The 16,157-nt window shown below is 49.3% G+C and overlaps 1 protein-coding gene across 1 annotated transcript in view; it reads right to left on the reverse strand.

Annotated features, from left to right (window-relative positions):
* The window catches only part of RHPN1 (rhophilin Rho GTPase binding protein 1), a 150,421-nt gene that overhangs the window by 45,557 nt on the left and 88,707 nt on the right, over window positions 1–16,157 (reverse strand). Inside the window, exons 7-9 of the mRNA XM_082259091.1 lie at window positions 14,621–14,745; window positions 11,669–11,835; window positions 10,139–10,326 (exon numbers count right to left, since the gene is read on the reverse strand). Coding sequence (XP_082115217.1) covers window positions 10,139–10,326; window positions 11,669–11,835; window positions 14,621–14,745 — 480 coding nt within the window. The remainder of the gene's footprint in view (window positions 1–10,138; window positions 10,327–11,668; window positions 11,836–14,620; window positions 14,746–16,157) is intronic.

Consider the following 16,157-nt stretch of genomic DNA (forward strand, 5'->3'; position numbering starts at 1 on the left):
TCAACAAGGCTGCCTAGTAGAGAAAGGAAACACCTTACACACTGCCCACCACTATTCTCTGATACTCGGTAACCCCCACTGAAACAATTCTTTTTTGGCTACACAGCAGGATACAGCAGTAACATGCTAACGCATTTCGGCCGGAGCCTTACTCATAGCATGACACTGCCTGCCATTACCTTTATTGGCAGAAAAAGCCTCTTTTGTGTGCCTCTTGACTTTAATTACTGAAATCTGGAGAAAGCCCTGCAATGGGTGCTAAGCCCTGACGACCTTTATGTAAATGAAGTGGACTTCTGGGACCTTAGGCCTCATTCTGGTTCCAAGGCTGTGGATGTGAATGTTTCACTACCAGCGAAATCACCATCCTAGAAGTAGCATGAGGTCAACTCTCCCAAACGCCACATCATTTGCATACTATAGCTAGTGTAGCACCACCCCCGCAGGAGCTGCTGATTATATTATTGGGTCTACACCCTGCCTAACAACCCAATCAAATTGGCTCGATCCCTCCTCAAGCACAACTGACCCAGAATAGGACTGGACTATCAAATAGATACACAGGTTGGAATACAATACTTCACTATGCAACAATACCTTGTTACCTTCTTGAATAGTAGTCCTTCTGGGTGACACAATGGAACAACGCACAAGATTGTAATTAACCAAACTTAGTTTACTATATATCAAATTGAATAGGGGAGATACAATACAATACAATACAAGTCCATAAAAGGTTATTTAAAACAGCTTTAAAAAGGTAAAAGAATACCCCCACACTCCTCCTGCATTAAGGCTAGACACAGTACCAGGTAGGTGGGCCTATCTGAGTCCCTCCCCCAGAGTTCTCTTCTTTCTTGTTGATCTTCGCTAGCAAGGTTATTGAATAGAGCTCATTTGTAATCCAGATTAGGAATAAAGATCAAGAGAGAGAAAACAACGAGCTGTTAGTTGTCACCGCAGGGTGCCTGCGTAACTGAGCAATAACTTCTGCGAGAGAGATAAGCCTCTGGCGACTCCTTTACAGACCTTATTGTTTGTCTATGAGTCTCCTGAGAGAGTATGGTGATAAACCCCGGGGTTTTATCACCTCCTGCTGCGCTACTGCTATCTGTAGATAAAACTGTCTCTTCAGCAGATAAAGTCAGTTATTGGGCATGTGCCCTCTCACCAACAGAAGTTTCTCCTTCGCGCGCTTCCACTGCGGTCTCAGTCCTTTGGCTATATGCCAGCCGCGCGGGGTCCTTCTGGCGGATGACTTCCGGTCTCGGCAAACAGCAGTATGACCTCCAGGAATGTGCCTCGTGCTTGAGATGGGACGGTTCCACGTCGTCCCTCCAGGCTAAAAGGCTCTGGCCCAATATCCAGTGTCAGTCCTTCACTCTCGCTCGCTGGTTCCTCAGAGCCCAGCGCAGAAAGGCCCCCCCTTCGCGCGCTTCTCTCTTCCTTTAAATAACCTCCCCCATAGTGCCGTGCGGTGCAGCCGTGCACCCTGGATCTTGCAAAGCAACCTGGGAGATGTAGTTTCTTCATCTTGTGAAAAGGAAGTCACAGCCTGGGAAATTCCATGCAGCTACCACTAGAGGGAGCCTAGTTCCTGGATCTTGCAAAGCAGCCTGGGAGATGTAGTTTCTTCATCTTGTGAAAAGGAAGTCACAGCCCAGGAAATTCCATGCAGCTACCACTAGAGGGAGCCTAGTTCCTTCCCACATATCAAACAGTGTCTTTAGGCATGTTTAACCCCGCTACACACTCCCCCCACTTGAGAAACTTTGGTCCCCAAAGAGGTCAACAGTATGTACCCTAGTGCATAGGTTGGCATTATACAACAAAAACATTAACATTTTGCTGAAATAAGTCAATCTGAATACATCCAATTTTGTATTCTAATAGCAGTGCAACAGTAAAACGATAAAGTGCAATTAATAAGCAAATAAGTGATTTCTACAGTGTTAATATAGTGCTGATTTCTAGTGCTTTTATATAGTGCTCCTTTAAAAAGCACATGTGCCTTTGCAATTTCTTAAACACTTACATCTTAAAGTTTGTGTTGAAAAAAAAACATCAAAAGGTGAGAAAGAGAAAAAAACATATAGTGAGGTCAGAGCAACAAAATGTGCGCAAACATTAACTCACAAAGTAAACCAAATTGTGAACATCAAAAACTGTGCTTATTATAATGGCCAAACCCAATATCCTTATGTACAAACTTAAATGCAAACGTTTTCTACTTCAATACTTTGTTCTCATGATCTCTCACAGACCCCCCAAAACTTGGGTGGCTTGTACAGTTGTGCCTGGGGGTGAGCTAGGGTTGTCCCCCACCAAATCTACAGTGGAGGAACTAGGCTGGTCAGGAGACCTTTTGGAGATAAAAACAGCTTCTTCCGAACATTCACCCAATTGATCATAGGTCAGTCTCTTAGGTGGGTGAATGACTCTCCTTTCCCTCTGTTCCCGTGGAGGCATGCTCTCAGAGGTACTAGGATCAGGCACTTCTGAGGATTCTTCCATGTCCCCCTCCTCATGTTCCAACACAGAGGCACCTGATGGTTCAAGAGAGGTCAGTTCTTCTTCAGAGAAGGGTGCAACCTCCTCCTCAGGATCTTCATCCTCAGCTGCTTCTTCTGGAAGCATATGAAAGGGTATGAATTCAGGGGCTTCTGCCCGAAGGGCTCCTCTATCAGCCAAGTCAGACGAAGACAGGGAGGCAGGTGTGGGTTCTGGCAACTGAGATGACCACAACCAGTCGGGTACCTCCTCTTCATCTTCCAAATCTTCAGATGGAGAACTTCCCTCTCCCTCATCTGGGAGCATCGTCTGAGATCTGGTAACTGGTCTGGACCGGCGAGAAGTCGAAGGGGCCGCTGACAAGTCTTCCACAGGGGGCATACGAACCGCTTCAGAGAGAGGCAGCAAATGGTTCCGATGCCAAGCCTTCAATGGACCCACACTTCCCTCAGGCCGAATTTGGTACACAGGAAGGTTTGGCAGTTGCTTACAGATAACATAAGGTTGGGACTTCCAGCGGTCTGCCAACTTGTGTTTTCCCGGGACACCCAAGTTTCTCAACAAAACCCTGTCCCCTGGTTGCAGGTCATGGATCCGAACCTTTAGGTCGAAATTTTTTTTATTCCGCAGTCCACGTTGATCAGATGTGGCCTGAGCCTTGTCATAGGCCGCTTTCAGACTCTTCCGCAGTCGGTCCACATATCCTCTATGCGATGCTGAAGAGGTATGATCAGGCGAAATGCCAAAGGCCAAATCCACTGGCAACCGAGCCTCCCTTCCAAACATCAGCCGATAAGGGGAATATCCAGTAGCATCACTGACAGTGCTGTTGTAGGCATGCACAATGGCAGCTACGTGCCTGCCCCAATGCGGTTTCTTCTCTGAGCTCAAAGTCCCCAACATATCCAAAAGAGTCCTGTTAAATCGTTCAGGCTGGGCATCCCCCTGTGGATGGTAGGGAGTGGTTCTAGTCTTTTGAATGCCTAACATATCTAACAGTCTCTTGATCAGTCTGCTTTCAAAGTCCCTTCCCTGATCAGAATGGAGGCGCTGTGGTAACCCATAATGTACAAAGAACTTCTCTACAAGAACTTTGGCTACCGTTGAGGCCTTCTGATCCCTTGTTGGGAATGCTTGAGCATATCTGGTAAAATGGTCTGTTACCACAAGGACATTCCCCTGGCCACTCAGATCAGGCTCTAAGCAAAGGAAATCAATGCACACCAGCTCCATGGGTCCCTGACTTTGTAGATGGCCCATTGGGGCTGCTTGACGTGGCAGAGTCTTCCTCTGTATACACCGGACACAAGAATGACAGTATCCTTCAACTTCGGCCCTCATACAAGGCCAGTAGAACCTGTCCCTGACAAGCTGAAAGGTTCTTTCGGGCCCCAGATGGCCATGATTATCATGAAGAGCGGCCAGAACTCCCTCTCTGTATTTAGCTGGTAAGAACAGTTGCCACTTCTCCTCCAGATCTTCAGATGGACCTCTCCGGTAGGCCACTCCTTCTCTGATCTGTAACCGGGTCCACTCTCTATGCAACAGACGGGCCCCCTGAGGGGAGTCAGTTAGAAGCAACTCAGGGCTCTGGATCTCCAGGGCTTCCAAGAGAAGTTTTCCCAAAGGGTCTTCCAACTGCTCCTTCCGCAAGTCCCTTTTGGACAGCCGGGGCAAACCCTCCCCTTCAACTTGGGTCACCTGGCAGTAGCATTTGGGTACTCCGATAGCCGAAACCCCAATCTCTTCTGCTCTTGACCCTCCTCGGGATCGAAATTCAGTTCCCTGATATAGGGCACGCACCCCTTCTGGAGCCAAATGAGTCCATTCTTCCGCAGGTTCCTGTGGAACATGCAACCTTCTGGATAGGGCATCTGCATCCCTATTTCCGGTTCCTGGCCGATACTTCAGGCTAAAATTGAAGCTAGAGAGGGCAGCCAACCATCGATGTCCTGTTGCATCCAGCTTGGCCGTAGTCAACAGATAGGTGAGGGGATTATTATCTGTCTTGACAATGAATTCAGCTCCGTACAGGTAGTCTTTCAATTTGTCAACCACTGCCCACTTCAAGGCCAAGAATTCAAGTTTGTGAGTAGGATAATTCCTTTCAGCAGGCAGTAGGCTTCTGCTCACATAGGCAACAGGTCGCAGATGACCCTCATGCTCCTGATAAAGTACCCCCCCCAGCCCATCTCGGCTGGCATCAACATGCAGTTCATATGGTTTTGTGGGGTCCGCATAGGCCAACACAGGGGCAGTGGTTAGGGTTTCCTTCAGCTGGACAAAGGCCCCTTCGCATTCCGGGGTCCACTGATCCTGGATGGATTCCTTAGCCTTCCGGGGGCCTATGGTGGACTTCGCCGGCTTTACCAACTCAGGGACATCATCTTCTTCATTCTTCAGGAGCTCATTTAGGGGTCGGGCAATCTGGGCGAACCCCTCCACAAACCTCCTGTAATAGGAGCAAAAGCCCAAGAATGACCGGAGTTCGGTCACATTTGTGGGTCTCGGCCAGGAAGCAACAGCATCCAGCTTGTCCGGGTCAGTGGCCACCCCTTCTTCAGACACGATATGGCCCAGGTAATGGACCGAGGACTGATAGAATTGGCACTTCTCAGGAGAAAGTTTCAGACCTTCTTCATGTAGCCTCTTCAAGACCTTTTCCAACCTCTCCTCATGTTCCTCTAAAGTTCTGCCAAACACGATAACATCATCCAAGTATACCAGTACCTCTATCAAATTCATATCTCCAACGGTCCTCTCCATCAGCCTTTGGAAGGTAGCAGGGGCCCCGGACAACCCCTGAGGCATGCGATTGAACTCAAAGAACCCCACAGGGGTGATGAAGGCTGTTTTCTCCCGATCTTCGGGGTGCATGGGGATCTGATAATACCCACTCTTTAAGTCCATCACACTGAACCACTTCGCCCCTGACAGACTCTGTAGGGCATCTTCGATTCGAGGAGTGGTATACTGGTCTGGGATGGTTCTTCTGTTCAGCGTTCGGTAGTCGATACAAAGCCTCAAAGATCCATTTTTCTTCCGGACTACCACTATCGGGGAAGCATACGGGCTCCTGGATTCTCGGATAATCCCGATCTTTTTGAGCTCTGCCAGCTGTTGACGTAGATCTTCTAAGTCACCTAAGGGGACTCGCCGGACTCTCTCCCTGAAAGGCTTGTCCTCACTCAGGCGGATCTTATGAGTGGCGCTCCTGGCACATCCCACGTCAAACTCGTCCTTAGAGAATATTTCCCTCCATCGAACAAGTTGTGCCTTGGCCCTCTTCACCCATTCCGGCGGGAGGGCAGCGTTTCCAGAGCAAAGCTCCTCTATAACCGCTTCACCCTGTTCCTTTTCTTTGAAATCAATGGGGGCAACTGGGGTAGCCGGGTTGACTTGGCCCAGGAGCACTCTGGCCGGTACCTTCACTGGTGTAATAGAGGTGTTTCTGACACTCACTAAAACCCTTCCACGGTTTTCCTGTAACACCTTCAAAGGGATCACCTCAGGGATCACTTCTATCCCTCTCTGTCTCTCCTTTTGACCTGATTCAAAGATAATGAAGGGACCCGGCTGTTGCCATGTGAGTTTAACAGAAGCCTTAAAACAGGCCACCTCTCCTGGCTGTAAGACCTTTTCTGCTCTATCCAGCTTCCAGAGTCGTCCAACTCCTTCTGCGGGGGTCTCTTGCTCCAACACTAATCGTTGGTAGGCCTGCCGTAGCATGGGATGGATCCTTGGCGCCTGAGCATCTTGTCCCTGGACCAGTTGTATCAGAAGGCGCCTTACCAGGTCAGTGTTTGTTCCTACGATGAGAGAGCTTTTGTTGGCCCCTGGTGGACGAGGACAGACCACCGCTAAGGTGTCGAAGGTTTCCGCTTCACCAGCCACTGATGGATCAAAGGTCAACTTGATTGGCAGATACCCGTCATAGGGAAAACTTTGGGTCCCAATACCCCATATCTCCAGATCTTCCAACTTCTGCAAAGGTAGATGGGTAAGATATTTATCATAGAAGTCTCTATACAAAAGAGTCACCTGGGCCCCTGTGTCAAGGAGGGCTCCTGTGTAAATTCCTTCCACCTGAACCGAGACCACTGGGGAGGGCCCGACCAAGTTAGTTGGGAATTCTCTTGATGTAGCCTTGTTATCTGATTCAGTTCTCTGTACCCTGGCCCTCTTCTCCTTTTTCTTCCTTGATCTAGGCCCCCGCCGAATCCGGTGTGCATTGACTTTCCTTCCCTCAGTAACCCGGAGTCTAGAACTGGGGGTGTTATATTTGGGTCTGACCCCCTGACTCAGTTTCCCTGATCCTGCACCACTTCTGGAGTCCCTTAAGACTGGCGGACACCCGGTTGACTCCTTCACCGGTGTCCTCTGAAGTTTCCCGCTGGCTCGCGAGGTTTCGCGGCAGCATTTCCTGAGCTGGGACATACCCTTCTAACATGCCCAACTCCCCCGCAGTTGAAACAAGTTAACAATCTTGCAGGCCGTGGCTCTGGATCTGTGCTGAGACTAACAGGTTCATCTGGCCTCTCCGATATACTCCCCTTGGGTAGAGTGGATACCTGACCAGTCAGGATGGACACCATTTCTATCAACTGAGACACTTGGGTCTTTAGGAGTTCAACTTGAGAGTCACCCTCTCCCACACTTATCACTCCAACCCGGGCAGTTGAGTCAAACTGCCGACTTTTCTTCTTGTTGTCCAACATGACCTCTTCCTCTCTGACCATTCGAATCAGATCGGGGTATTCTAGAATGCCGCCATCTCGACGAGTTCGTAACAGTATGGCAATGGGATCTAAAGGTTGAGCCCCTTTCAGAACCTGTCGTGCACGAGTCTCATCTATTTTCCGGGGGTCTATTCCTTTCTTTAACAGAATCTGGTGGATAATCCTATCCAGACGTTTAATGAATTCGGACAACTTCTCCCCCTCTTCTTGATAACAGTGGTCCAACTGGTAGAGAAGTTCAGCCGCGTTCTCCGTCCGACCAAACACATCTTGCAGAATGTCCAAATAATCCTGTGCAGTGCAGTTCTTCTTGCTAAGCTTTAGATTACGTACAGCCTCTAATGCAGGTCCCCTTAAACTCTCTGTGATCCTCTGCTTCTTGTGCTGTTCTGGTACCTCCCATTCCTCCAAAGCCTGAGTGGCGGTATCTAGCCACTCTTCGAACCCATCTTCTGCTGAAGGCACAGGCTGTTTCCCAGAGAATGTCCGGAGCTTCCTATATCCAGTCATCAGATAGCTCGAGGAGTCCCTGCTACATTTTGCCACAATCTCCCCAAGAACAGCACACAGTTCTGAGCTAAAAGTCGACAAAGGTGATGACTCAGGATGCCCTTCTTGGACACCTTTTTCTTGGCTGGATACCCCAGGGGTGGTGGATGAGGGACCCGCAGTAGGAACTCCTGGATGTATCAGGAAAAGTTCTGTTTGGTCAATAGTTTTTACACTGTTTCCATTGAAATAATCAGGGACCCCTTTCCTCCACTCACACAGTGCATACGTGTGTGGGGCAGTGGTGTCAGTTTTTATGTCAATCACCCAGAATTTCCTGTCTGTGGATAGTGCCCTTAAAACAGGGAGGAGCTTTTCTTCAGTCCAGGCTTCTCCCTTGATTTCAACCACCAGGCCATTTTCCACTATGACATTCTCTTCCTTGCACCACTCAGCAGCAGCGACAGGATCCATTTCTGCGTGGGAGGGGATTCTGGGGCTGAGAGGGTTGTGTTGCAGGACTGTAGAAATCCCGGACGAGCCCCCACGTGTAGCACCACCCCCGCAGGAGCTGCTGATTATATTATTGGGTCTACACCCTGCCTAACAACCCAATCAAATTGGCTCGATCCCTCCTCAAGCACAACTGACCCAGAATAGGACTGGACTATCAAATAGATACACAGGTTGGAATACAATACTTCACTATGCAACAATACCTTGTTACCTTCTTGAATAGTAGTCCTTCTGGGTGACACAATGGAACAACGCACAAGATTGTAATTAACCAAACTTAGTTTACTATATATCAAATTGAATAGGGGAGATACAATACAATACAAGTCCATAAAAGGTTATTTAAAACAGCTTTAAAAAGGTAAAAGAATACCCCCACACTCCTCCTGCATTAAGGCTAGACACAGTACCAGGTAGGTGGGCCTATCTGAGTCCCTCCCCCAGAGTTCTCTTCTTTCTTGTTGATCTTCGCTAGCAAGGTTATTGAATAGAGCTCATTTGTAATCCAGATTAGGAATAAAGATCAAGAGAGAGAAAACAACGAGCTGTTAGTTGTCACCGCAGGGTGCCTGCGTAACTGAGCAATAACTTCTGCGAGAGAGATAAGCCTCTGGCGACTCCTTTACAGACCTTATTGTTTGTCTATGAGTCTCCTGAGAGAGTATGGTGATAAACCCCGGGGTTTTATCACCTCCTGCTGCGCTACTGCTATCTGTAGATAAAACTGTCTCTTCAGCAGATAAAGTCAGTTATTGGGCATGTGCCCTCTCACCAACAGAAGTTTCTCCTTCGCGCGCTTCCACTGCGGTCTCAGTCCTTTGGCTATATGCCAGCCGCGCGGGGTCCTTCTGGCGGATGACTTCCGGTCTCGGCAAACAGCAGTATGACCTCCAGGAATGTGCCTCGTGCTTGAGATGGGACGGTTCCACGTCGTCCCTCCAGGCTAAAAGGCTCTGGCCCAATATCCAGTGTCAGTCCTTCACTCTCGCTCGCTGGTTCCTCAGAGCCCAGCGCAGAAAGGCCCCCCCTTCGCGCGCTTCTCTCTTCCTTTAAATAACCTCCCCCATAGTGCCGTGCGGTGCAGCCGTGCACCCTGGATCTTGCAAAGCAACCTGGGAGATGTAGTTTCTTCATCTTGTGAAAAGGAAGTCACAGCCTGGGAAATTCCATGCAGCTACCACTAGAGGGAGCCTAGTTCCTGGATCTTGCAAAGCAGCCTGGGAGATGTAGTTTCTTCATCTTGTGAAAAGGAAGTCACAGCCCAGGAAATTCCATGCAGCTACCACTAGAGGGAGCCTAGTTCCTTCCCACATATCAAACAGTGTCTTTAGGCATGTTTAACCCCGCTACACAAGGATCTAGCTCCCTCTTAGATGGTCTACCGCTACACAGGCTATATTTCCCTCAACCATAAATGCCAATACTAGACTCATCCACCTTACCAACCGCTCACTGTCTGGCACCCCCTTCTAGCAATCCTTCCACTGGCTTTCACTCACCCAACAAATAAAAATTCAAAATACTAATCATCATTATCATACAAAGCCATCCACAACTTTGCCCCCCAGCTATCACCAACCTCGTCTTAACATACCAACCAAACTGTTCTTTCCCCTCCTCCCAATACCTTCTGCTCTCTTGTCCCCTAGTCACTTCTTCCCATGCTTTCCTTCAGAACTTCTCCAGAGCCTCTCCCATTCTTTGGAACTCCTTACCTCAACATGTATGACTAATTATATTATAGGTGGCTGAGAATACTGACCGATTACACTCACTATTCTCTGTTACTTCTAAGAAACACAAAGGTCCTTCAAGACTGATCTCCGTAACATTATAGAGAAGCACAGGAGAAATAACTAGATGAAGGGAGAAGGGCAACTTACCCTGGCCGCTTCCTGTGCCATCTGGACCTGCGAGAGGAAAGAGTTTGTATTACTCTCCAGGCTGGACTTCTCGAAGATGCATTCCTGGACCTGGGCCACCATTAGCCGCACCAGCATGTTCAAAGATGCTGCACTCATATCCAGGCTTGGGGCGTTCGAGAAGTTTTCTTTCAAGTAACTGAAGCATCCTGCAATGAGGGGACAAAATAGGGTTAAAAAAAAAAATAAATAAACCACCCAGGGGGAAATGTATTTTTTTTTTTTTTTTTTTTAATTAATTAATTTTATTTTACGAAAGAGTTTTTCCCTTTTACAGAGTCAAATAGACAGATTGGTAAATTTGGGCTCAAGGTGCTTTTTTGGTAAAGGCGCTGCACCTAAAGTAAAAGCAAATAAGCCGCTGTGTTTGGGGGTGGGGGTTGCATGGTTCCCCTTAAGGACCTTGTCTACTTCTACCTTGAGTGCAGCGCCTTTGCGTAAAATGAGAACATTTTGATGGGGGACCCTTGGGAGGGACTCAAAACGCAAAATCTCGTCTCTTCTTGCAAAAGAAAAAAAAAAAAGATAAAATGTTATTTTTTGTGTGGCACATGATATACTCCACCGCCTTGCCTTATCTTCTACATACTGCCTAATCTGTCTCATGTGAATAAAATAGTTGTACTTTGGACTCTTTTTGGATTCTATTGGTGTGGCTCCATGTCTTCCCAATATCCCTTAAGCAGGCCAGAGACGGTACAAATTTTTCACGAGTTGCAAAAGAAATTTGCATGATTCTCGCATCAACACACACAGTGCTGACAGGGGAATCTTTCCTGCTGAGCAATTGTCTGTTGCCTGCAGGGGAAGCCGTCCCGGCTGGGAGAAGACAGTTATTATTGCTAGTGGCTATAGGAACCGCTAGCAACAATTGCAGCTGAATCCGGCAGGCTGGTTGTACCCAAGTTGATCGATTGACCTGCTGAACCGGCCAAGATTTGAACCGTCTATGGCCTGCCTTATGCCCTGTACACACTATCAGATTATCTGAAGACTTTTGTCTGCAGACTTACCAAAACCATATAATATGAGGTCAAACCTAAACACTTTCAATTTGTATGCAATCCGGCAGGCCCTTGCACTACATAGAAAAGGTAAATCTGAAGACAAAAAAGTCTTCAGATAATCTGATAGTGTGTACAGGGCATTAGTCTAACACCCCAGGCTCCTCCCAAAGGCCCCTTAGTGAGCAGAAGCTGCCAAACCAGAGTCACTGCACTTCTCTCAAGACCTTCTAAAATGTACCACAGTTTACAAAATGGAATCCAGCAGCTTCAACCATACGAATGGTCTTTTTTTGTCAGACATCTGCAACTCTGTGGTCCTCCAATTCTGCAGATGGGGAAAGGAAGTTCCCAGAGCTCACCTGTTATTTATATATCAGAGTACCTGTTTGCACATATCAGATTTGCATGTTGGGAAGAGACATACTAGGGAGGGACAGCAGAATGAGGCCTCAGACATCAGATAAGATGCAGATTAAATACTCACCAGCAGCTTTCTGAAAAGCATCAATAGCCGTGTCCACTCCGTCTACTGACAGGCGATCCTGTCTGGCTGCAATCTGGGTGTAGAGTGCTCCCATGTTGAACAGTACGCTTCCCTTCTCAAATGCCAGGGCCCGCTGGCAGGAAGGAACACCAGTGAGAGAGTCGTACCTGTGCGGATATATCGCCATTATTAGGCAGGGAGCATGTGAGGCAGCAGGAGGGAGCTGTTAAGGCAAAGAATCGGGAAAGCACCGGGGGGGGGGGGGGGGAGTAGTAGGGAGGCAATGAGGTGGAGCAGAGGGGAAAGGAAGAAAGCACCAGGCGAGGAGTAGGAAGGTAAAAATGCTGGAACACAGGAGTAAGAATCATAGGAGTAGTAGAGATGTGATCAGGCAGAGTACAGGGAAAGCACCGGGGGGAGTAGTAGAGAGGTGATGAGGCAGAGCACAGGGGAAAGCACATGGGAAGTTGTAGGGAGGTGATGAGGCAGAGCACAGGGAAAAGCAGCGGGGGGAGTAGTAGGGAGGTGATGAGGCAGAGTACAGGGAAAAGCAGCGGGGGGAGTAGTAGAGAGGTGATGAGGCAGAGCACAGGGAAAAGCAGCGGGGAGAGTAGTAGGGAGGTGATGAGGCAGAGCACAGGGAAAAGCAGCGGGGGGAGTAGTAGAGAGGTGATGAGGCAGAGTACAGGGAAAAGCAGCGGGGGGAGTAGTAGAGAGGTGATGAGGCAGAGTACAGGGAAAAGCAGCGGAGGAGTAGTAGGGAGGTGATGAGGCAGAGTACAGGGAAAAGCAGCGGGGGAGTAGTAGAGAGGTGATGAGGCAGAGCACAGAAGAAAGCACCGGGGGAGTAGTAGGGAGGTGATGAGGCAGAGCACAGGGGAAAGCACCGGGGGAGTAGTAGAGAGGTGATGAGGCAGAGTAAAGGGAAAAGCACAGGAGGAGTAGTAGAGGGGTGATTAGGCAGAGCACAGGGGAAAACACATGGGAAGCTGTAGGGAGGTGATGAGGCAGAGTACAGGGAAAAGCACCGGGGTGAGTAGTAGGGAGGTGATGAGGCAGAGTACAGGGGGAGTAGTAGGGATATGATGAGGCAGAATACAGGGGGAAGCACTGGGGGAGTAGTAGGGAAGTGATGAGGCAGAGTACAGGGGGAAGCACCGGGGAGTAGTAGGGAGGTGATGAGGAAGAGCACAGGGGGAAGCACTGGGGGAGTAGTAGAGAGGTGATGAGGCAGAGTACAGGGGGAGTAGTAGGGAGGTGATGAGGCAGAATACATGGGGAAGCACCGGGGAGTAGTAGGGAGGTGATGAGGAAGAGCACAGGGGGAAGCACAGGGGGAGTAGTAGAGAGGTGATGAGGCAGAGAACAGGGGGAAGCACTGGGGGAGTAGTAGGGAGGTGATGAGGCAGAGTACAGGGGGAAGCACAAGGGGAGTAGTAGAGGGGTGATGAGGCAGAGTACAGGGGGGGGAGCACATGGGGAGTAGTAGAGAGGTGATGAGGCAGAGCACAGGGGAAAGCACATGGGAAGTAGAGAGGTGATGAGGCAGAGCACAGGGGAAAGCACATGGGAAGTAGAGAGGTGATGAGGCAGAGTACAGGGGAAAGCACCGGGGGAGTAGTAGGGAGGTGATGAGGCAGAGCACAGAGGAAAGCACATGGGAAGTAGTAGAGAGGTGATGAGGCAGAGTACAGGGGAAAGCACCGGGGGAGTAGTAGGGAGGTGATGAGGCAGAGCACAGGGAAAAGCACCGGGGGGAGTAGTAGGGAGGTGATGAGGCAGAGTACAGGGGAAGTAGTAGGGAGATGATGAGGCAGAATACAGGGGGAAGCACTGGGGGAGTAGTAGGGAAGTGATGAGGCAGAGTACAGGGGGAAGCACCGGGGAGTAGTAGGGAGGTGATGAGGAAGAGCACAGGGGGAAGCACTGGGGGAGTAGTAGAGAGGTGATGAGGCAGAGTACAGGGGGAGTAGTAGGGAGGTGATGAGGCAGAATACAGGGGGAAGCACCGGGGAGTAGTAGGGAGATGATGAGGAAGAGCACAGAGGGAAGCACTGGGGGAGTAGTAGAGAGGTGATGAGGCAGAGAACAGGGGGAAGCACTGGGGGAGTAGTAGGGAGGTGATGAGGCAGAGTACAGGGGGAAGCACAGGGGAAGTAGTAGAGGGGTGATGAGGCAGAGTACAGGGGGGGAGCACATGGGGAGTAGTAGAGAGGTGATGAGGCAGAGCACAGGGGAAAGCACATGGGAAGTAGTAGGGTGGTGATGAGGCAGAGCACAGGGAAAAGCACCGGGGTGAGTAGTAGGGAGGTGATGAGGCAGAGTACAGGGGGAGTAGTAGGGAGATGATGAGGCAGAATACAGGGGGAAGCACTGGGGGAGTAGTAGGGAAGTGATGAGGCAGAGTACAGGGGAAAGCACCGGGGTGAGTAGTAGGGAGGTGATGAGGCAGAGCACAGAGGAAAGCACATGGGAAGTAGTAGAGAGGTGATGAGGCAGAGTACAGGGGAAAGCACCGGGGGAGTAGTAGGGAGGTTATGAGGCAGAGCACAGGGAAAAGCACCGGGGTGAGTAGTAGGGAGGTGATGAGGCAGAGTACAGGGGGAGTAGTAGGGAGATGATGAGGCAGAATACAGGGGGAAGCACTGAGGGAGTAGTAGGGAGGTGATGAGGCAGAGTACAGGGAAAAACCCCGGGGGAGTAGTAGGGAGGTGATGAGGCAGAGCACAGGGAAAAGCACCGGGGGAGTAGTAGAGAGGTGATAATGTAGCACACACAGGAAAGCGGATGCCAAAGACAAAAACCCAAAGTCCATAAACACTTATAAAGTCTTTAGGAACATGGTGAGTTATTGGGCACCACCAATAAAAGACCTTTATATAAATCACTACATGGATCACGTTGGGAAAATGACCTCAGATAGAATGACACAGATGATGTACAAGTACTAACCAATGAAAGAAGACACCCAGCGTCCGGTTCGGGGGCAGAAAGCGGTTGTCCAGGAAGTACAGCTGGTTATAATACTCCATTAGGAGTTCAATGCCGGCCTCGCTGCGACTAGGGGTCCTCATGGCCTGAACAGGGAAGAGACCACCCACAATTGATGAGGGAGCACAGTGATGTTTAACATTTCAGTGTTTGCATTGCATTGTGTCTCAATTTGAGAAAGCCAGTCTACAAGCATGCATTTAGTGCTGCCTCTTTATAGTGCTATTCATAGTGCTCTGGAAATCCTTTGTCACATTTATATTATATATATTGAAACATAAAAAAAAAAAAGTTTAATCTTTAAAATTAAATCTGAACTCCAGGCAAACAGCTAAATGCATAGATAAAATACATATATGGGTGATTTTTTACCTGCAAAATAACTTGTATTTCTGTCTATCCAGTCCTGAGGTTTACAGCAAAGCGCTAGCTGGCTGAGAAGAAGACCTGATATCCTCTGCTACCTGGCTGTGTCTGACTTAAAGCATTGGGCAACTATGTGGCAAATGAGGTTTAATGTTGATAAATGTAAAGTTCTGCACTTGGGGGCTAAGAATATGCATGCATCATACATACTAGGGGGAGTAGAACTGGGGGAATCCATAGCGGAGAAGGATCTGGGGGAATCCATAGCGGAGAAGGACCTGGAGGAATCCATAGCGGAGAAGGATCTGGGGGAATCCATAGCAGAGAAGGATCTGGGGGAATCCATAGCAGAGAAGGATCTGGGGGAATCCATAGCGGAGAAGGATCTGGGGGAATCCATAGCGGAGAAGGATCTGGGGGAATCCATAGCGGAGAAGGATCTGGGGGAATCCATAGCGGAGAAGGATCTGGGGGAATCCATAGTGAAGAAGGATCTGGAGGAATCCATAGCGGAGAAGGATCTGGGGGAATCCATAGCGGAGAAGGATCTGGGTGTTCTGGTAGATCCTAAGCTTAAAGCGGTGTTCCAGCCTCCCCCTCCAAAAATTAAAAGTCAGCAGCTACATACACTGTACACATACTATACACATACTATACACATACTGTAGCTGCTGACTTTTAATATTAGGACACTTACCTGTCCTGGAGTCCAGCGATGTCGGCACTGCAGTCGATGTTTTCGTCGGGTGCTCCCGCCACCATTGCCGGTCAGGGAACCCGGCAGTGAAGCCTTGCAGTTTCACGGGCGGGTCCCTACTGCTCATGCGCGAAGCGCGCTGTGCATTTGGATTGGCTTTGCGGCGGAGGGTAGGAGGAGGGGTCCTCACTTCGCTGCGGCACCATTCCCGGAAGTGGGGAAGGGTACCTGTCAAAAACAGGTACCCGTTCCCCCCTGAAATGTGCCAAATGAGGCACCGGAGGGGGGGAAGCAAATGAGTGAAGTTCCACATTTGGGTGGAACTTCGCTTTAATAATAGCATGCAATGCAAAGCTGTGGTTTCCAAAGCTAGCAAAGTCCTTTCTTGTATAAGGAGAGGCATGGACTCCAGAGAGAGAGAGACGTCATCTGTAC

The sequence above is a fragment of the Pelophylax lessonae genome, assembly GCF_965119305.1.
Source record: "Pelophylax lessonae genome assembly, chromosome: 5".
Taxonomy (NCBI): domain Eukaryota; kingdom Metazoa; phylum Chordata; class Amphibia; order Anura; family Ranidae; genus Pelophylax; species Pelophylax lessonae.